Raw genomic sequence first — 22008 nt, 5'->3', positions numbered from 1 at the left:
TCTGTTGTATTTGAACTGATCCAATTTGATTAGTACTGTAATACTTGTATCACGTAATAAAATTCTGTAGGCTTCCTGAAGGAATAAGGTTCATGTCCACATGAGGACAGCAGAAACATTACCTAGCATTGATTTTTTGTTTGTTTGTTTTGCGTTTTTTTGTTTTTCTTTTTTAACAAATCCTTGAAATAGTAATATAAAGTTGTGTAGGGTATGTTTATAGAGTTGTGCACGCAGTGGAAGAGGAGAATTGAGTAAACTAATGTCAGATTATAAAACCAGATTAATATCTAATCCTTTATTTCTATAGCATAGTCTAGAGGATTATCCTTCATCATCTTCTCTGTGAACTGCAAATGGATTTGATAACTCAGTCCTGATTTCTAAACTTTTAGTTATAGCAGTGCCACCCAAACTCTTGACAAGTAGTCTAATAAAATATCCTTGTTGCCTGAAAATTCATTTTAAGCAAAATCTACTGTGATCTTTATTAGAATGAGATACTATTGTTTTGTTTTGGGATTTCTTGATCATCTTGGAGGTTTGTTTGTTTGTTTGTTTTTTTCCTGCATGTTGCCAAAATTTAATAATCTGCAAAGCTTTCCTTAGAAAAGTTTGTGATTAAAGTGAGAGAAATAGCTGTAATTGTCTAGCAGTGGTCACATTGAGCTTATTTCTACCTGGTGCTGTCTGTCCTGTGCGTACAAGATATACTAGCTGTTGATTACTATGTTGTGTTAAAAGCTGCAATGAATTTAAATGTTTCTCAACGATATTGACACTCTCATAGAAACAGAATATAAATGTGAAAGCTAGAAATGCATGGAGTGATTTCTAAATGCACTTTCTATAATGACAGCCTTATAATTCTTTTCCCTTTCAAAGTTCATGGATTTGCTTGCATCTCAGGAGTTATCAGATTTGGCACACATTAAAGAAATTGAAGTAAAATAGTCTTTACAAGTCTACAAAAGAGTGAGACTAATTGGTATCTATAAATTGAGGATTTAGTAGTATGGAAATAATTGCTGTCCTCAGAGTTATTCAAGCTTTTAAAATAAAACATTTTAAGCATTGCTATATAAATTAGGCATATGAATGTTCATAACTTCCACCTCTAAAGAAAAGCTAATGGAATCTGTTGATTTTTATTTGCAGATTTTCAGACGATGTTGGTTGGTTTTCAAGAAGGCTTCTAGCAAAGGACCCAGGAGGCTAGAAAAATTTCCAGATGAGAAGGCAGCATATTTCAGGAACTTTCACAAGGTAAATCAAGCTCTTCTAGTGAAATGAGGCACTGTCTGTTTACCCATTCTTCCTTGGGCATAGTGTATCCTTGATATGTCGAGTTTGCAAATGATACTGCAGCAATCAGGTTGAAAAGCATAACCCTGACACGAAAAGCACAGTAAAACTTGTGTAAATACCAGTGGTGCAGGTTAGATCTCATATTGTTTGTTTAGATGAGTAAAAAACCTCAGTTTTTGTGTGGAAACAAATTGCTGGCTTTTCTTTAATATTGCCTAGAAAATACTACCATTTAATGTAGTATTTTGGAAATGTGTAAATTTGACTGCTTAATCAAATGTTTAACTACTGGTTATTAATAAAGTATAAAGCTAGTCCTGAAGATGCTAAATGCCTCACTTGTAATGTCAACCCTGGTTGAATATGTAATGGTTTCCCCAGAACTCTTCAAGATTTACAAGCTCTGTCAATAGCAACTCTTTTTAAGGGTAAAAATTTAGCCTTTCTAGAACAGTATTCACTGAACAAGATTCTTGTTGCTCTCTTGTCATTATCACTTTAGTGATGGAAAACGAGATTTTTCTTTCTGTCTTGTAAGTTACTGTTATCAGGTTCCCAAGCCATGCAGGAGGCTTCAGGTTAGGTAGTAATAAGATTCAGCAGTGCTTTTTGCTTCTACAGTTTTGACTTCAGTCCAGTTGCCTTTTAGCTTTATGGCATATCAAAGTTGGATATTACCTTACAGCTGGCAAATTGAAACACAGAGATAACTTAACCAAGGTTAGGCACCAAGCAGTGAAAGAGTGTGGATAAAAGTCTGGATCTGTTGAAGCCAGGACTAATGCTTTTTATCATCAAAAAAACAAATTAACCTTTGAGTTCCAATAAACTCTTGACATCCTTAAATGAAAAGTGTGCATATAATAAATAACATACAATTATCTCTTGGATATTTTCTAACAACAACAAAAAAAAAAAGTGCTGGAAATTTGGTATCATCAAAAATCCAACTTTTGATCTGACACTGGCATTAGGGCTCAGGACTGACATGTACTGGACAACTGGCACTTTCATTAATGCAGCTCAGCAACATTTCCTCCCCATGTGTCCGCATCAAGCAAAAATGATCTTTCTCTTCAAAGTAAGTTGCAAAAACTAATTACTTTCAAGATGGAAATTGATGATGAGTCTTTAATAGGATGAATTTGTTCATTTTGTGCTTGATAGCTCTAAGTATGGCTGAAATCCCAAGGAGATCCACTAGGAAGTTCTTATGGATTAGCAACAGGGCAGGAGGATGAAGGTGCAGGAAGTTTTTGTTGGGGGTGGGGGGAAAGGGGGATATTTGTAGAACGTGTTGCTAATACTGTACTTTTATATAACAGGATTCAGAAACACTTTATTTTGCTTGACAACACTTATCTTTGTAGAAAAATCAGGTGACATGCAAGAATCATTTGAGAAGCTGCAAAAATAACGTAGTTATAGATGCAGCGGCATGCAATGGTACTGTTGATAGAAGCTCGCATTAGCATCGCCCTTTTAATGTGACACAAACAAAGGGAAAGGATGTTACATCTCTTTTTCTCTTATTCCATTCCCAAACAAAGAAAAAGAAATGAAATGGGAAGAATAATCTTTCCTATTTAAAACAATATTGAATTTTTGGCTGTACAGAAGAAAGAAATGTATCCATTCACTGGGATGATACTCCGTTTCTCAAATGAAGTCATGGAATCATTTCTTATGGTATACTATCAAAAAATAGAAACCTTGCATGTCATCTTCAGGCTTGATCTTTTAAGGATATTTTATTACTTCATAGTGATTATTTGAGGCATTTCACCTCAATTGTTTCCACTCTGATAAATTAAACAGTGGTAAAATGGATGTCAATGAGTTGTTAACACCAAGTGTGACTATTTGTGAGAACGGTAGGGGTCATTATGGGAGCAAATACAGTTATTTGATTGCTGGTACTGGATCAAAATATCCTGGTTCTTTCTTTGTTAGAGCAGTTTGTTTCTCTGTCATATTTTCAAACAGATGTTTATTGTTGTAAAATGCAAAAGCTTAGCATTGTTTTGAAATTCTATGTTTTCTTATTTATTCACAAAATATAATGGAAGGAAGACATCTGCTGTGCAAAGTTAAAGCAGGGTAACTGAACTCCAAGAAACAACAGCAAAAGAATATTGATTAAAATTAAGAAATAGAAGAGCTTGTATTTAAGGAAGATTAAAATAGTTGTTGCAAACTCCACTCCTTATGAAAGGGCAGCATATTTGAAATGGTGAAAAGTTCTGACCACATGCTGATATTCATGAAGTACTATGTGTGTCAGCACAGAGATCCTTGTTTTCAACCAATCCCTTTATATAACAAATAGAAGAAAGGGGGTGCTGCAGAGCAGACTCCAGAGCCTGCTGAGACTCAGCAACTTGTGTCCTTCAGATCAGTCTATGCTATCTTGGGAGAAGATCTGTGCATACAAGCATATTAGTCTGACTACACTGTTGTGGGCAGGTTTTCTAGCTTTCTCATGCGAAGGGGTACTGGAGGAAATTTTACATCTCAAGTGGAAACAGAACAAAAATTAATATCTTTGTCTTACCTGTATTCACATCAGTGTCCAGGAACACAAACAAATCCCCAGGGTAGTTTTTGCCACTGCTGTAGGTATATATACAGTAAGTAACTCATCAAGAGCTTAAGCATCTCTGCTTTTCCAGTGGATATTTTAGCTTGAAATGTAACTCAAGTTCCTGTTAAAAACACTTCGCCTATATGGCTAAATGCTACACAGGTTTATCTATGAGTCTAGGAGACAATGTGAATTATAAAAAGGCCTCTAGGTTAAAAAAGGGGGGGGGGGGAGAAAAAAAAAAAGCGAGGTACTGCAAAGCGAGGAAAATGGAAAATGAAAAATAGATGTCTTCTAGTTTACATATCCTAAATAAATGTTTATTAATCTGAAGATAAGCTGGCCTCACTTTAGAAAAAGGACTTTTTTTATTTTGTGGTATTCAGACAATATATGTGTTCACTTTTTATTCCATAAATTCTGTAGTGTTGTTATGCATCACTTTGTGTTTTCTAGTAATTTTCTTAGTATAAATTATTATTATTTATAACAGTAATGGCACTAGTCCTTAGAGACAAGTGCTTCCTGACAGTAACAGTGAACACTACATTCATTAGTTGAAACATGACTTCAGCTGCTGGTTCCATTTTCTGGCATCAAATTCTAAATTCTCATTACTGTAATATCATTCAGAAAATCACTCTTTTTCTCCTGCCTTTTTGCTTGGGTACAAGTTTGAGACAACATTTAAATGAAAGGTTTAACTGGTTTTATTCTGATATGTAATATTTGGTCTCTTACTACAATATTTCCTGTTTTTAATAAATTGAAAAACCTGTATGAAATGTTTACAGAATATGCCTAGAAAGAGGTAGAAAATCAGCAAAAATCTTCACAGTGAAATCAAGCTGAGAGCTACTGTCCTAGGAACTTCAGCTAAGCCTTAAGAACAAAAAAGGGTTCCCTAGACACAGATCTTATCTAACATTACAAGAAAATCACTTTCTTAATTATACTATTTTAGAAGAAGGGGTTTTTTTTTGTGGGAGGGTGGGATTTTTGTTCCCTTTGTTTGTGGAATTTTTTTAATTATTATTTTTTTCCTCCATTATGACATAAAAACTTTTTTTTTTTAATCTGGGCTAAATTTAATTTAGTACACTCTTGCCCCGGTAAGTTATAGCTTAGCTGTACTGTTGTCCCTTGAACATTCATAACAGAGATTGTGGTTCAGAATAGCTGTATTTACTCCCATTACTCTTGAGAGGACATAAAATGCAGTAGCTCTGTATACCTCCCAGTTATACCAGTGTATAGAACGAACATGTGTCGTATTCTTGAGAGCTGTTCTTACAGTAGTGTAAAAGGCCAAAAAAGACACTAGAGTTTTCCCAGCTTAACAGAGGGAATAAATAACAAGCCTTCTCATTTTTACAAGAGAAGCTAAAAGTCATGTAAGAAAGTGAGATTCTGTCGGGCTTTTGGAGACATACTGCTCGGACAGTCCCAGTGCCTGTTATCCATTAGGAGAGGCTCGCGAGAGGATAGCAGGAAGTCAATGTGGCTAAGTAGCAATGTGAGAAGCGTTGTTAGAAACAAGAGATCAAACTTCAGAAACCTGATCTGTATCCAAACAAGCTAGAAAGGAGTATAAAGTTGGGCAAGGGAATTCTAAAAATATAATTAGACCAAAAAAGAACTAGTAATTAGCAGAGGGAATCAAATCTGGTTCTAAGTACTCATTCTGATCCATCAGGAGCAAGGAGCAAAAGTCTGCCAAAGACCCTGTGCATCCAAATGATGCTTGGTGTATAAAAGAAATGTGGAGAGAAGAGAGTGAGTACTTTTGCGCTGGAATTTACAGTAGAAGAAACTGGCATGATCTGGTGGGGGGATGCAAGAGAGGTGTCTGCAGAGACATCTCTGTATCATAAACTGGTCATAGATACTTCAAACACAGGTACACCAGATAGATGGTCACTAACTAATTATGGAGAGCATGTTCACCCAAGAGCTAGAAGGGAACTTAAGGATGACTTAGCTAAATTACTAAAGGTAGCCCATAAACTCCAAAATGGGAAGCAGCAGATGTGAAGTCTTCCATTCCTTACCTTGCTATGTAGCTCTAGCTTGTGAAAGCTCCAGTCTAGTTAATGCACAGGGCTCTTTCACTAACAGGTTCACTAACCCTTACATCTAATGAAGCTGTTGTGAGGTGGGTCTGCCTCCAATATGGCTGCACCCAGAGAAGCTTCAACCTGCCCATGTTGGCATGCTTACACTTCACATAAATAAGTGATGTCTACCGTAGACTTCAGGACAGACTGATTTAATCTCCCCGGTATGAGAGACTGTTCTGTTAAGACTTTGTTAATAACAGCTATCTCTAATCTTTGTGGTTTTAATAAATGATGCTGTGGTCCTTTACTTCTAAAAACCAGTTCTGCTTTAACATCTTGTTCAATGACTGAGATGAACCCATAATTGACTTTCCTGTTCTGCAGCCTTCTTCCTGATTCTGCCTTGTTTCTACATGCCCACGTGTAGTTTTGGATTTGCTATCTGATTTATGGTGTTGTATTGTTTTAATATTAGACTTACAGGTTATCAACTGCGATGGATAGATTGATTGGGTGTATTTCACAGGTTATTTGCTTTCTATTTCTTTGATTGTTTATACATGTTCTGTATAATTCCTTCTGTGGGTGAGGTTTTTGTGGATGATCAGTACCTTTATTTGGTATTTCTTGATATATGTAGTACCTTTTAGAATGAAATCTCATTTTAATAAAGTAGGAAATTTGATTAAAGAATTAAGCTCTTGGTTTATTTTTCTTTGCATTGATTAATTTAACCAGGTATCTTGATTCAACTGATGGAGAGTTAGCACAATTAAAGGATAAGTGTTCATGGCTTGTTGTTGTTATTAAATTGCTTTTTATGTCAACATATGTGATTGGGATATAAATCTGCAGATGTGAAAGAAATTGCAGAAAATTTTAACAATGACTTCTAACAGCCAAAAGTTTTTATGGAATGGATAGTCTTAAGCTGCATGTTACATAATGTATGTTCACACAAATAAATGAAAATCAAGAAAAAGAATAGCAGGAGACTTTTAAATGTAGTCTACTAAATTAGTTTTGTGGCAAAGGCCACAAAAGGGGAGCTACAGTACAAGTTTTCTTTCACAGCTTGAATATCCCAAAGCAACTTGTAGAATTCTAAATCCTAGCTTCAGAAATAATGATTTATATAATGCAATTCCAGTGACTTATGGCAAGTTCTTATAGCAGCTACCGCAGTTCCTTAGAATACTTCTCCATAAACACATGCACGCACACACACGCACAAGAGTTCAAGAATTTCTCTGGTGTGTTCATAGTCCTATTTTGTAAGAGGAAGGAGAGCAGAGGTTGTTTTCTGTTCAGCTGGTATGGAGGAACTATAAGACAGATTTATTCTACCACAGCACAGTTGATAGTCTCTAACTGGGGCAACCTTAAGATATGAGGTGCTTGTTCACTTCAACCTATTTCAGGATAAATGAATTCCTGATAATTTTGAAAACCACTGGCTTTGGGCACACTCATCCTTGTGGCAGTCCATACTATTCGTAATTCCTATTCCAACTCTAAAACAAAGGATAAAAATATTTACATATGGTAACATTATCATAATCCTTATAAGAACTTCTCTTTGATTGTTTCAACTTACACTGTTACTTTTATAGGGGTTTTTTGTTTGTTTTTGTTTGTCTCAGCATATTCTAGCCACTACCAGGTTTCCTTTAAAAAAAAAAAAAAAAAAAAAAAACTATTGAAACTGTTTATGCTAATTTTGTCCAAGAGTCCTTCTCTATTGCAGAGTATTTCAGCCTTTTATGTTTCTCATGTTTACTGCAAATCAGCGGTTAAGTCTCCTTGTAGACCTCTTTGATTTGGGATACTACTATTATTACTTGTAATGCTTCACTGCTTCTCCGAGGCAAAGGCATTCTCAAAGGGCAATTGGCTAAGTATCTATCAAAGGGGAGTTGTTAGGCTTGAGTTCTTGCATTTTTGTAATAACATGTATAAAATCACTTGATTTACATCCAAACCTGAATGTTATTTGAATTCCCCTTCCTCATTTTTTTATAGTGTAATGCTCATACTTTGTCTTTTTCAAACTCTCAAATTCAAATCCATCTGTTCAGTTTTGCTATACTGACCATTATGCTACTATTGTTTTAGCTGATCTAAATTTCTTCAATAATGCTTTATTTTACCATTTGATTAAATTCACTCTTTGCCTCCAAGATTTGTATTAGAGGAAAGTTAAATATTTGCCTTGTGAAGATGGTTACATTGAGAACAACCCCCAATTCAGACAATTTTGTCCTTTTCATCTTCTCTCCTTATCCTTGTTATTTCAAAGTGTGCTTATATTTTATTGTGCAGACCTTCTTTCAGAGAATTTCAAAATAGTGATCTCAATATTATATTTTCATAGTAAGATATTGGAATGATATTACCAATAGCCCTGTATGAGAATGTGTGTGTGTGCACGTGAATACTTTATTTCTTGAATAATCTTTTGCAAACTTCTATCTGCAAAGAATCTAGCATTTAACAGTTATTTTTATAAATCTTTGCACTTTGAAGTTGAGAGAGATGCCCAAACATATGTCGCGTTTGTGTTGTATTTTTTACACCCTTAGTCTTCTTGGTCACCCAAACCAGAAATAGGTAAATTTGCCTAAAAACTATATCCTTATTTTTTCTCTCTTTTCATCTGTCATTGTCTTCAAATATTTGTTTACAGCACTTGCAAGTAATATCTTATTTTCCAACAAAATCATAGTCGTGAAAGGTCACAAGGTGTATCGTTTCTAGTGCAGCTATTGCTTGGCTGATGAGATTGAGATTGAAATGATCCCTATTTAAATGAATAATTGTTAGTAAAATAACTTAATACAGTCCGTTCTGTATACCATACCAAACCAAAAAATTTGCAGTAATTACTAGATCCCTCTTAAAATATCCAAGTATCTGAACAATGTAATTGTTCAAAACTAGCATTCTCTGCACCAAAAAGCAAATTGCAGAAATAATTGGAACTGTTCTGGTAATAAAGCTGTTAATAAAGTATGAGCACATTAAAGGGTAGCATGCAAACTAATAAAACAAAATCTCTTTCAACAAAGAATGTATTAAGGCAATAACGCCTTCTTTCCTTCACAATGTGGTGAAGAAAGCTACAGGCTGAGCATGATGATGGGGCATTGAGCTGTTACAAATACAGGCCTCAAATGCTTAAATGGCCATGCCTCCCTATGAATCTGCTCCTGTGTAGGACGACTTTTTAAGTCTTGAGGGTAGAGGGCCATTAGTGTGAATTAAGAGTGTCAATTCATAAGGATAAATAAAGAATTGATTCTGTGAAGAGTAACTTGTCAATGGGTGGCTCTGTGATCTTGGAGAGAGATAATGACTGCCAAACTACTGTATCTGATTTTTCAAAGGTTAGAGGAGGAGTAAGGGGTTATACCATTTTAGTCCTAATTCATAAATTAATGGCAATACTACAATAATCACTTTTAGTTTGCAAATGTTAGGCAGTTGTTTCATTTTTCTCCCGTATTATCTTGGTGTTCTCTCCCCCACCTCTCCCCCCCTCCCCCCTCCCCGAGATGAAAGTTTGTGTTTTGCATTCTTTAGCAGTGAAATCAGTGGCTTGTTCCCTCCTGGTGGGGGGAGGGGGTTGTTTCTTAAACATGAAACTTTATAGGCCCTGTTTAGACTACAATCACGCAGACAGAGGACAGGGCCAGGGACCCTAGGTATCAAGGAGGGAACAACTGGTAGGAAAATAGAGAGATAATCTCTTAAACAGTCTTTAGTAGTAACATAAAGCAACCTCCAGAGATGTACCTGGATCTTTGTATAGGACCCACCATTAACACTTATTAGAACAAAATTCATAGGAGTACTTGAGTGTGCTTAGCAAAAAAGGGGGACACTACTCTTGAAAATAAGCTATTTAAATAAGTGCCCTTATTCCTGTTTTTAAGCATTAAAACAAGCTGGAAAACTGAACTTTTTTACTGTAGAAAATATTGTTGGATAGGGGAGGGGGGAAAGTAAGAGAAACACTTAAACATTTCAGCAGGAGGAAAAATGTTTATAATATAAAACTTCCAAAATGTAATTGAACCACAGGGCAATTCAGGTTGGAAGGGACCTCAGGAGGTCTAGTTCAATCTGCTCAAAGTCCTGCTCAGAGCAGCTTTGGTTAGATCAGGTTGCTCAGGGCCATGTGTAGTCAGGTTTTGAATATCTTCCAGACTGGAGACAACCTCTCTGTTCCAGTGTTTGTCCAGCTTCATGATCTCACCCCCACCTCTGTTGTCATTACACTTTGCTGTATTTCAAGAGCTTTAAGAAGTGCTTCATAGAAATGTCTGCAGCCATTTTTAGTTCATAGACATAGATAGACTGAAGGAGGCTACAACAAAGCATTAGTTACTCAGAAACAGTGTATAGTACTAAATTTTCAGTTTCTTTGAATTTCCAGTAAACTCACTTTTTGTGGAAAGGTATTTTGAGGGGAAAAAAATAATTTTTTTTTTAAGTACTCTGACCTTCAGTTTTGGTCAGGTAACGTCTTTCTTGAACACTTAATGAGATTTTTGAAAAGAAAAAGTGTGTATGCATAGTTAAAGTACAGGAATGTTGTTCACTGTATAAAAGATACCCGCAGAACTGAGGAAAAAGCAATGCAGTGACTGACTTGCAAACACTTCCACTGAAAACCTGGAGGAGGGCCGGGAGAGGCCTAATGAGGCGTTTGGAGGGTTGGAGAACTTGGCATATGAAGACAGGTTGAAGGAATTGGGTTCATTCAGTCTAGCAACGAGAGAAGGCCTGTGGGGCTCCAGTCACACTCTTCGGTTCATAAAATGTAGTTACAGGGAAACAGGTAATCTCCTCACAGCGATGCACATGGACAGGAAAAGAGGCAATGGGAACAAGTTGTTTCAGGGAAAATTGTCTAGATATAAGAAAAAAAAATCACCATGGGAACAATTAAACATTGGCTGACCAGAGAAACCAATATTTCTTCATTGGAAGTGTTCAAGACAGCTTGGCAGGGCCCTTGGTAACCTAATCTAAGTCCCTGCTTTCAAGGTCGGACAAGACAATCTCCAGGGGTCCCTTCCAACCTAGACTTTTCTATGAACTGTGAAGTATGTGTCATTAAAGTTGCTGCAAGCTCTTGATATATCCCTGTGCTGCATGTGTTGTGTCAAACTGGTCCTGTCGTCTCCTGAGTGTGTTTCTGTTATTTCTAGTAATGGAAAAAATACACTCAATCTTCCTAGAGTCTCCTAAAACAGTTTCAAGAGAGCTTTTCTTTGAACTGCTCATGTTATGTACTTTATGGTAGAGACTTAGAACACGATGATCTGTGTGTCAGTTATGTATATTCTGTTTTTCCCATGAAAATCTAGCTGTGTTTTGGCAAAGTTTTAAGCCTTTGAAAACCTGTGGTTTGTGTATATTTGTTAGAAACACTTTTGACTTTGACAGCTAAAATGTCTCATGTCATCTATACAGCTCCTGTGTATGATGGAAATTCACATAATTTTCTCTCTTGAGTAATGAAATATGTTCCTTCCAGTTCCTTCAGGGCTAAAGCCTGACATTCACTCTAATAGCTGCTTGTCATTTTGGAAGACCAGTGTGGGGTCATGTGTCTGAAATGAAATCAGAGAGCCATTCTCTGTATATCCTGTCACACCTAGGTATCATAGAAAAGAAAATTATTGAATTAAAATTGAGAGATGAAAAAAGCCAAATGTTGGTGGGTGGAAGAAAAATAACAGAAAAAATGTGCTGGAACTCTATGAGAGTGCCTTATCAATCAGATATCTGGGAAAAACATCAAGAGTCGGAGATGGAAAGCTGACTGATCAAGGAGGTGTTGAGGTGAGAATGGATAAAGGGAAGAATGGGATGGGAAGAGTGTGTCTGGTATTAAGGCTGAACTCAAACCCAAAAGTTTTACACAAAAACAAGGGTCCTGGTACTGAGATAAAAATATAAAAAGGTGAGGAAGGCAGAAAAGGGGATGAAGAGAATGGGTTTGTCTCTTCAGCTCAATTTTTTCTGAGGCAAAGAGTATCAGTGCAGCAGGGCAGATGCAATTTAAAAGAAAGCAAGAGGGACTGTTTAGGTTTTGTACATGGAAGCAAATTGCGCCCTACCTCACTTGTTTCAGCTAGTGGGAGGTGCACGCTTCTCGGACGCTGCCTGGGAGTGGAGAACTCTGAAATAGGAACACCCCATATTTAGGAGCCAGGGTTTTTTACCAGGTACTCAGATGATACTTCTGGGTGGAAAGGGTAAATACCTCCAAAAAGAAAGGATGGAAGTAAGGACTCTGAAGGAGGGCACCACTGCTCTGCGGAGAGGGATCAAAAAGCAGTGCCTGGGCCAGCACCAGAACAGCTGGGTGCTGCTAGGGAGAGCGGCACTAACACTGATCCCCCCTAAAACTCCTTTCTGATGTTAGATTTTATTAAACCAGACTTTTCCCTCATTGTCCCTGTTTGCATGTTTTTGGTGTTGTGGTATCTGAGTTGTTGAAATGTGGACAAATTCAAAGGAAGCTCTCCTTTTTAATGCAAGCAGTATATCTGAAAAGTAGAATCTTGTATATCTCAAATTGGGATCAAAAGCTTAGAGGATGTATTTTTGACTTTCATTAGTTTTCACTGCACAATTTCTCTGTTCCTTACCTGTCAATATAATCTTCACCTCTCAGAAGTGAGGAAGGTGTGAAGGGAAATTAATATTTGTGGAACAGTCTGTGAGAAACATACTTATGTGATGACCATCATGGAAAAACCCTGAGGGAAGCCAAGGTTTAACTGGTACACTATTAAGTCAGAAAAAATGTACCAAGTTATAACAATCAGAATTAACTTATAAAGCTTCTATTTAACAGAATAATATTTATCTGACTGAGGTGAAAAAATAGTAATGAAAAATGAAATGTGATCATAAAATTAAGACAATGTCTACCATACAATGTATAGAAGAGCTGCCAATAAACTTAGACATTTATTGCTGTTTACATACTGCTCAGAAATATCATAGATCAGATGTGTTGGGGCTTACTGCCATACAAATGTCAAGAAAATGATGAACTGGACCTACAGAACCTTCTTGAGTCTGTTTGTTTTTTTCCAATATTGTGTGTATTTATTTTCATTATTCAAGTGGAAAAAGTAGGTGTGCTGCATAAATACTAAAAACATTATTGCAAGTGTTAAAGACCTAATTATCTAGCATGCCGTTTATAGCGCTAGAAAGGAAATATTATGTGAGGGTCTTCTGTGTGTTTTTTTGGTTGGTTGTTTGGTTGTTTGGTTGTTTTTTTTTTTAATGACAGCATCTTCCCGTAAAGCTACTCTGAAGTGTGTGAATGTGTGTGTTGTGGGGGGAATCTAATATGTTTACCATTTCAATGTGGAGATGGGAGGAAGGGTAGTCCCTAGTGTAGTAACTGTAAAGGGAAGCTGGCAGATACAAACATCACATTATGGTGTACAAGGCAGGGCAAACACGTTTGTCGCTGTAATTTATTTTCTCATAGTAAAGAGAGAAAAAAATAATAACTCTTATGAGTACTAAGTTTCATTTAAGTTTTTGATTTGCCTACAGTAAGGAAGGCTTTGCAATTTAAATTAAAAAAGAACAATTTATTATGAAAACTGGCACAAAACTATCTAGTTTTTACTTCTTCACAGAAGAAAATTTTAAATTCAAATCACTAGCTAATGAAGAAGGTTATTAAAAATGCATTAGAGTTGAAAATGTAACTGTATATAATTGTCATAATAGATATTCAAAATGAATTTACCCCAAAGACAATTAAGCTAAAAGAATTTTCAAATCATCGTCTAACAAATTTTAGTTAATTTTAGAAGCAAATGAAGTGAAAACATTTCAAAAAAGTTTGTCAAAAAATTAAACTATCATCTACTTAAAAATAAATACCTAAAAGAGGGTTTACATTCCTGCTCAGAATCTTCCTTTTTCTTCTTTCTCCAGTTACTGCAATTCTTAATTTTTCTTTGGTGTTTGATTCCATCTTCCTCTTTCTATTACACATTTCTGGACCACTCTGGGTGTGTTAGTGTGCACACATGCACATGTACATGCTAATTTTAGGTTAAATTTAACTTATAGTATTTCATTCTATGCATAGTAGTTTTTCATCTAATTGGTTCATTTTTCTACATAGCATCAAGAACATCATAAGTAATCTGATGCTTATTAATACTTCCATTCCTTCTGAATATCTGAAATGTTTTTAATATGTGCATTTGCATTTAAGAATAACAGCATCTAAATATCAGTTTGGCTTTGTCAAATTGGGAGGGATGTTATTTTTAAAGATGCTGAAGCATATAAACACTGTTTAAAATCAGTGGAGATAAAGCTTTTATAAATGATACTTTTTCTGAGTCATATTTGTATTTACCATTTTACTCTCCTGCAAAAAGGAACTGTAAACTCAGGTTGCCAGTGGGCATCCCTGTGGTTGTGCTTGTGTGTATGTAGGAAGCCCAGGCTTGTAACACTTGTTGTTGGCCACAGACAGTTGAGGGCTTATTGGCAAGCACACCAGATTATTCTGTGTTTGAAGTTAAGCAGGTTCTGAACTGTAATCTCTAGCCTATCAATGCAGTGAGAGATTCAGTAGTTAGGGTCATACTTAGCGTTTCGGCAGTAAGAGTTACATACTGATCACTTACCGCATTCAGTGAGGTTGCATTTTGTAATGCTGTTGTCTTTGCTTTAGTTTGGTTTGAAATATTATCTGTTTTAATGAAAAAAACCCTTACTTTTAACTGAGCTTATCTAGTGAGGTAAGTTTGGGAGTTATTAAAGGTCAGCCAATTTAAGTAAACCAAGGGGAAAACTTGCAGGAAGTTTTGGAAAAGTACATTTCTTCTTTTTTTTTCTATCTCTCTTCTCTCAAATAAACTTTTAATTAACTTTTAATTAACTAATACCTTTGGGCTGAAACAATTCTGAAAAGGCCTGGGCATAATCTTGTAAACTTTGAGAATGATAAAAGCAAAAACTTTGAAAAATGGAAATGGTCTTTAACTGTCCAGGATATTTTAATAACCTCAAAATGCTATTAAAACTCATATAATGGTCTAATTCATTTATGCATTCATTGTGAAGTATTGCTCTATTACTCTACTTGGATAATTAAACTAAAGTAATGAAATGCCCCATTTTGTTTCTCAGGCATAAGCACAGTGTTACTGTTTGCATACATAGTAACTCTAGCAGGAAGTTTGATATTAGAAGTATTTTTTTTTTTAATTGTAGTTCAAATTCGGAAAGATAATTTGGAAACCTGTTATTTTTATTTTAGTTGTGAATCGTTCTCCCTCTCTGCCATCTTTTTAGCATGATGTTATTTTTCAAAAGTGAATCTGGGTTACAAATTTCTGTTCTTCTAATATAAGACATTAGTTATTTTAAACTTTGTCAACACTCTGTTCCTGAGGGTCAGTTTCCTCCACCTTTTTTTTTAATGATACACTAGCACAATTGTCCAATATTAAGTTAGCACATCAAAATGAAAGGTCAGATAGGAAAATATATTTCAAATGATCTTTACAATAAGAGGGCAATGTGAGTTTTGGAAATAGGATTGGGGGAAACTCATGTTTTTATGCTACAAATAATTGTTTATGAAAACAATCTTGAAGGGAAGGCATTGCTTTTTCAGTATGTGTTTAAAAATCCAAACTAAAATGTTTGGCAAGGGAAGAGGCATGCATGCGCACACAGAGACACACACAAACTGATCAGGTTTTAGCTATTGCTTTAAAACACCGAGCCACCAGTCCAAAGCAGAAAAATCGTTATAGGCTGGTCGATTTTATGGTTTGGGTAGCAGTTCTTCAGTTCTGGAAGCATTGCAGTAGCACGGTTCAAGAGAAAATGAAGTAACTTGGCTTGATGAAAGCTCTATTTTTCTGCCTAATAAAAGTGGTTAGTGTGACTTAATTGGCTTAATCTGCCCTGGTTAAGCAGATCTGGTAGGTTTGATTTTATACAATAAACTGAAACAATACAGCATTAAAAATGGGAAGCAAAAACTAATCAAATAACTTGAGTCTTAACCTTACTTTGTTTCAGTGAAATCTAAAAAAATAAAGAGTTTGTAACTGATCATGTGGTAAGTGGCCAGTTACGGTATGGTATGAATCTGGGTACCCAGATGGTCACTCTTTTGCAAGTCAGAGTTATATGAACAGTAGTGATGACTTAGAAAAAGGAGAGAGCTGAAGTAATGATCTAATAACTTATCTTTATTTTGCACTTAATTTAAATTTTGAGAAATTAAAAAATAGGAATTTCATTTGATATGATTGATTCCTTTGATTTGATTGATTAGGCAGTCTAAAACTGCCTAACATAATCTACATTCTCCAAATATACCGGTGAAATTTAAACTTTTACATTTTTATCTCAATTTCATTCGGAAGGGAAGAAGAAGTGATACGGTATCCTTCTGCTGTCAAAGCTATGTATATTTCTCCCCACTGAACTTCACTTTTCTGGCTGTGATATTACTAGCTTAAACTTACCTTTTTTATATATATATATATATATACACACATACATATATATACATGTATATATATACATTCATCCTTTATCTTTCTTTAAATCCACTTTTGAGTTATAGTGTGAGAGTCCTACTCTTGCAATAGGTGTGGTCTCCATGTAGTGCTTATAGGAATGAACATTTACTTGGTAGCAGTCTCTTAAACTCTTCTTCCTCTGAAATAGCAGCTGGAGACCTTCCCCAGAGGCATAATGTGGAGGTTGATATGTCACTCGTTGGCAAAATTCCTGGAGAATGTTGTTACCATAACAACTTCTCCCCTTCCAGGGATAAATCTGTGTGCAGAGATGGAGATAACTCTTCTGTTTTCTCTGTGAATTGGTTTTCTTTTACATGATGATGGGATTTATCTTCTCCCTTCTTATGTTCCTCTTGTGTTTTAATTTTTACAGTTCTTTCATGCAATAGACTTGGCGATTTTTTCTGCCTCTAACACTTTTCTTCCTTAAGTTTTGTTTTTCAGTCTCTTGTACCCCTGGTCGTACTGTTGATAGCCGTGTGCTGTTCTTGTGCAAAATAAACTGTAATGAAGTCAGGAAAACAAGTTTCGTCTTAAATACACAGGATGCCTAAACCCATATGGGCTTGCCCAAAGGTCCAAGGAGACTTACAGATCTCTTAGTGACCCTTTCTTATGCTCATAGGATACTTCAGGCTGGGAGGGACCTCAGGAGGTCTCTAGTCCCACGTCCTACTCACAGTCTGAAGCTACAACAAAACTTCTATCTGCAGCAATTATTCAGCCATGTGAAGGGAGCCACTGCTAACTGCAGATGAAATTACTGAAAACTGAGCAGAAGGGAGATGTTTTGTTTGAGTTATTCCTATTCTCTTCCTTCCACCTGCAATGGGCCCCATCTCCTTTTATTCTGGGTGGAAGCAGCATTCAGTGCGACTTTAGCGTATTTGGTGGTTCCCTTGCCCTTCACTTGCCATAATTATTATAATACATCTCTTATTATTATATTAATTATTATAATATAGCTTTTGCTCCTTATATAACTCTTCTCTTGTTGTCATGCTGTTTCTTGTCTGAGGTATTTCCGTACTGTCCGAGGACTGGTCACTAGAGGCCCTGCTCTTTGCCATTGTGTTGACTTTTGCTTTCTTGCATTACTGCGCACTCGATATTACACAACAGATGGCTGTATGGGGGCCGTTATAAAGAAATAAAAGGATGAACAATTACATTTTGCAGCTCTCTCCTCCGCTTCAGTTTTTCGTTAGATAGGAATTAAATGACCGGAAGGTAGTGCACAGTGCAAAACAGAAATACATTTATGTAAATTCAGACCTTTTCCTCTGCCCAAGCAATTTCCAGGACTCTGCACAGTGGAAAAAATATTCAATACATGGAATCTCAGAATGATTTCCCATCCCAATCTCTTATGGGAGGTACACACTTAGAAGAATTCGAAGAAGATATGTCCCAGAATGAAACATTTGAGTTTCTATGCAAGCTTCTAATTTGAGGTTTGGTTTTTTTTTCCTTCCTCTCTTCCAGAGCTGGTCTTTTATTTATTATGAAATTTTATTTGTAGCAGTGATACAGATGTAATATGCAGTTTGGCTGTATTATTACTGTAATGCTGGGAGAGTTATCTGATCTTTTTAATCATACCATTTAACTGCCAAATCCCTAGGTGTGTAACAGACTCATAGTGTTTATATGTCAATATAATGCAAAAGAGGATGGTGCAGATCTCTACTGTATTTTTGCAGTTTTGGTTTGATTGTAGTAATTCAAGAATTTACCATGCTGTTTAACTTGGCAATGGGAAGACATCACCTTGATTATTTTATCATGAAAATTGCAAGAGTTTCAAATTTCCATTTGTAAAAACTACTGAAATTATTTTTAGAAGTTAAACCTGACTACTTTGTTTAACTCAGAACATGTTTTGCCTTCCAAGCTCATGTTTTGGGCGCTAAACCTGAAAACGAACATTTCAGAACTTGATATCCTCAGAAATTTTTCCAGATCTTTCTCTATTTTAATTTCTTTCTGCATGGTGGGAGGAAAAATCTTTTATTTAGAGCAGTTTGTAATTGCTGCTTAGCAGAGTACTTCTCAGACTTTTTTTTTTCATTTTGGAGGTAATTTAAGTTTTTCATGATCTGTTTCTGTTTCTCCCAGAGCATTCTAAGTATGCTCTCTTTATCCAGCAGCTATGAGATTAATGCTAAGAAAGAAAGTAATGTTATGCAAATATTAAAAATAGAATGCAACTTCATTTTAGTGGGATATATTCAGCTTTTGTCTCATTCTCTTTGGTACTTCTGTAGTCTGTTGTATCTCCTGCATGTTTATTAGAACCAAAATTGACTTTCTTGCATACACTCCCCTTGCTGCTGCCCTAGTCTTTAAATATCTTACTCCAAAAATGAGCTCAGTGCAAATCAGACAGAAACAAAATGCTAACACCTTATTGAATCCATCTACTCATGTTAGTATTAGATATGCCCTTACTGTAATATCCATCTCTCTCAACAGAACAGATCTTTTTCATACAAATAAGTAAACAAATAAATATCTAGTGCAATTCAGTGATAAAGTATGCTTTTATTTTTATTTTGTTATGCTTGAATACAGCTTTGTAAACATTCAGGTCATTCCATAGTTTGTTTCCATGTTTCTAGCTTTAGAATAATGTTACTTTGCTGTACCATGCTGGTGTCAAAGGAAGTAGATTTTTAAAATGCATGTATTGTTTTTCCATTAGTTTTATGGAGTTTGGAAACTCCATGTGGAGTTTGGAGTCCATATGGAGAAACTCCATGGAGTTTGGATTCTCCTTTGAGAATGCTGAACTCTGAATTCTCTAGATCCACTTAAAAGAGATCCTTGGTAAACTTGCTAAAAATCTCTCTCGAAATAATACTCCTGCTCCAGTTTGAGCTGAGTGAACTCAAGTCCTGCAGGGAACTCTGGATGCTCTTTGTAGTGCAGTCACAAATCTGCTATAAAATACAGTTTTGTGGAAGTAAGTTGATAAATTCGTAAGTTCTTCAGTGATGGATTGAAGGGCAAGTGTATTGACTTATTCCTAAAATCCTCCCTCTTTGAGGAAAGCTACGTGTAGTTATGAAGAAAGTGATAAGTAAAATGTCAAAATAAATTTTGTCAGTTAAGAAGCAAAGATTCCAGTTAATCTGAGCCTTCATTTAATTAAATATATTTTGTAATTTAATCACCTTTCACTTTTACAAAGATAATTACCATAATAAAAAGCAAAAAAATTAAAGGTAGGTCCCTTATTTGCGTTGCATTAACAGTGAATAGGTGAAAGATACTGTAAAAATTTTGCTGAAAACTGTTTTGTCAGCTTAAATATATTGGTAACTTAGTGGATATGTGATCTTGCAGTACTAAGGAGCAAGATACAATTGTTTACTACTTTCTTGGATGGCGTCTCACAATTTTTATGTTTGGATTGTAAATTTTGAATCTACCAAAGTCCTATTAAGACTAAATCCTGCTGCTTATGGAAGAACTGTGTAAGGCCTACTAACATCTAAATTTGAAAAATTTTACTTCATGCAGGCTTTAATATCATTGGAAGAAATTCACCATGATTCTTCCTTCCCCAGATGTCTTTTCCTTCTTCATATTTGTGACTCTATTTAAGTCTTCATCTTTTCAGTTTTAGCTTTTTAGAATTTGGAAAAATTACTGTGCTAAATTAAGACTATTTTTCTTCTCTTCTGTCTTCTTCTTCAACTCTTTTCTGCCTAACTTTTCTTCTTAATACTGTGATCTTCCCATTTTACTTAATACTGGAAACCTCTAATCACATACAGTTTAGTCAGCAGGCAGGCAAACTGTACTCAACTTACTGGTGCATGTTTTTTTGATCAATACTGTGTGGAGGAATGCCAATGTGTGTTCAAAGAAAATGATCACTAAAACCCAATACGCAGGTGCTAAAAATCAACAGACTGGAAAGAGCAATTCAGTCGCCGTTCAATTGTCCAAAGTTGGGCTGGCTAGTTTTAGGTTGGTTGGTATTTTTGTTGGGCATTTTTAATGGTATTGTCATTGTTTTCATAATCAATGGTATCAATCAATCAATCTCTTTGTAAGGAGGTTTCCATAAATTAGTGATTGACATCTTCTGAATATGAAGTCTATGTGAGGAGAGAGATGGTGCTAGCATGTCCAGAGTTTTAAATAATAGTAGGAAAAACGCTCTTGTTGAATGTGAGCATGAGTGTCAGTTGAAAGCTTTGTTATTGCTTTGGGCACTATGACTTTCTTAATGGATTAAAACAGTAGAGGAAAGGAGGGACAAGCATCTAACTGCATTTGAATGTGTTGGGGTAGCTTTGGGATGTATCATCTAATTCAAGCCCTAGGCTATATTTGTACAAAATGATCTTTTCCCAAGTAAAAGACTGGAATTTCAGGGGGAGAAGATATTTCCAGTGTGTGGTGTGTTGGGGGGGAAGGGGTTGTTTGATTTGGTTTGATTTTTTGCTTTTTGCCCCCCCATCTGGATGGCCATTAGGACTGACTTGGTTTAAATATCAAAGAAATTAATTGCTAGCACAATAGTTCAGACATCCAAATGGGGGAAAAAAGTCTAAGGCAAAGGAAGACTTCACATGGCAAACCAAAACAACTGCAAATGGTGGTAAGTGCGAATGGGGTTCAAGGGTGGAAGTGTGCTTTGGGGGATGAATAAGACCAGGCTGTGTCCAAAGAGCTTCATACAGGAATATATCCTTGTGATGAGGTGGGGGTTTTTGTTGTTGCTTCTGGGTGGGTTGGTTGGTTGGTTGGTTTGTTTTGAGTGTGTATGTCTGGGAGGTGGTTGTTTTCTGGCATAAATGAAACAAGTGTAGCTGGATGCGAGTTTGGTCCAGTTACGGTACTTATGCCCCATTCTCCAGTGCTTTCTGTCCTCCTCTGCATTATCTCATTCCTGTGGTGTAACTGTTTTGTTCAGCTGAGCAGCGCCCAAAGCAAAGGTTTAGCAAACTAAAAGGAAGCTTAGCTTCCAGTGAAGCAAATGTTTTAGAGACTAAATAAGCATATGGGTGTTTTCTTGAAATTATTTCCTATAATTTAGTTGAGTAACAAACACACTTACAAGAAGACGACTACAAGTTTCTATAATGTGGTTCACAGACTCCCAGGCAAAAAAAAAAAAAAAAAAAACAACCCCCCCCCAAAAAACACGTATTTTTCCCCATGTAAAAATAGGCTCTTAACATGGATAAGAAGTTACAGCCAGAGCTTAGAATGAGTGGGAGAGTGCTGAAATGTCATGTCAAGACATGTAAGGGCTAAAGTGCTTTTTGAGAAACCAGAAGTTTGTACAGTATGTACCGTGTCACCAGCAATCTATTATCTGATCTCTTCTGGCTAGCCAGGAGTAACTCTTTCCTTTATAGCTGGGTCTGTGGTTCAGAAACTTTTTCTGTGTAACAATTCTGAATAATTTCCTTGATCATCAGCCTAC

The 22008-nt window shown here is 35.9% G+C and overlaps 1 protein-coding gene across 1 annotated transcript in view; it reads left to right on the top strand.

Annotated features, from left to right (window-relative positions):
* The window catches only part of DOK6 (docking protein 6), a 259512-nt gene that overhangs the window by 93319 nt on the left and 144185 nt on the right, over positions 1 to 22008 (top strand). Inside the window, exon 2 of the mRNA XM_026108709.2 lies at positions 1159 to 1266. Coding sequence (XP_025964494.1) covers positions 1159 to 1266 — 108 coding nt within the window. The remainder of the gene's footprint in view (positions 1 to 1158; positions 1267 to 22008) is intronic.

The sequence above is a fragment of the Dromaius novaehollandiae genome, chromosome 2 (assembly GCF_036370855.1).
Source record: "Dromaius novaehollandiae isolate bDroNov1 chromosome 2, bDroNov1.hap1, whole genome shotgun sequence".
In the NCBI taxonomy this organism is placed as follows: Eukaryota; Metazoa; Chordata; class Aves; order Casuariiformes; family Dromaiidae; genus Dromaius; species Dromaius novaehollandiae.
Note: the sequence above shows the minus strand (reverse complement) of the source record. Positions and strands in the feature narration are given on the sequence as shown.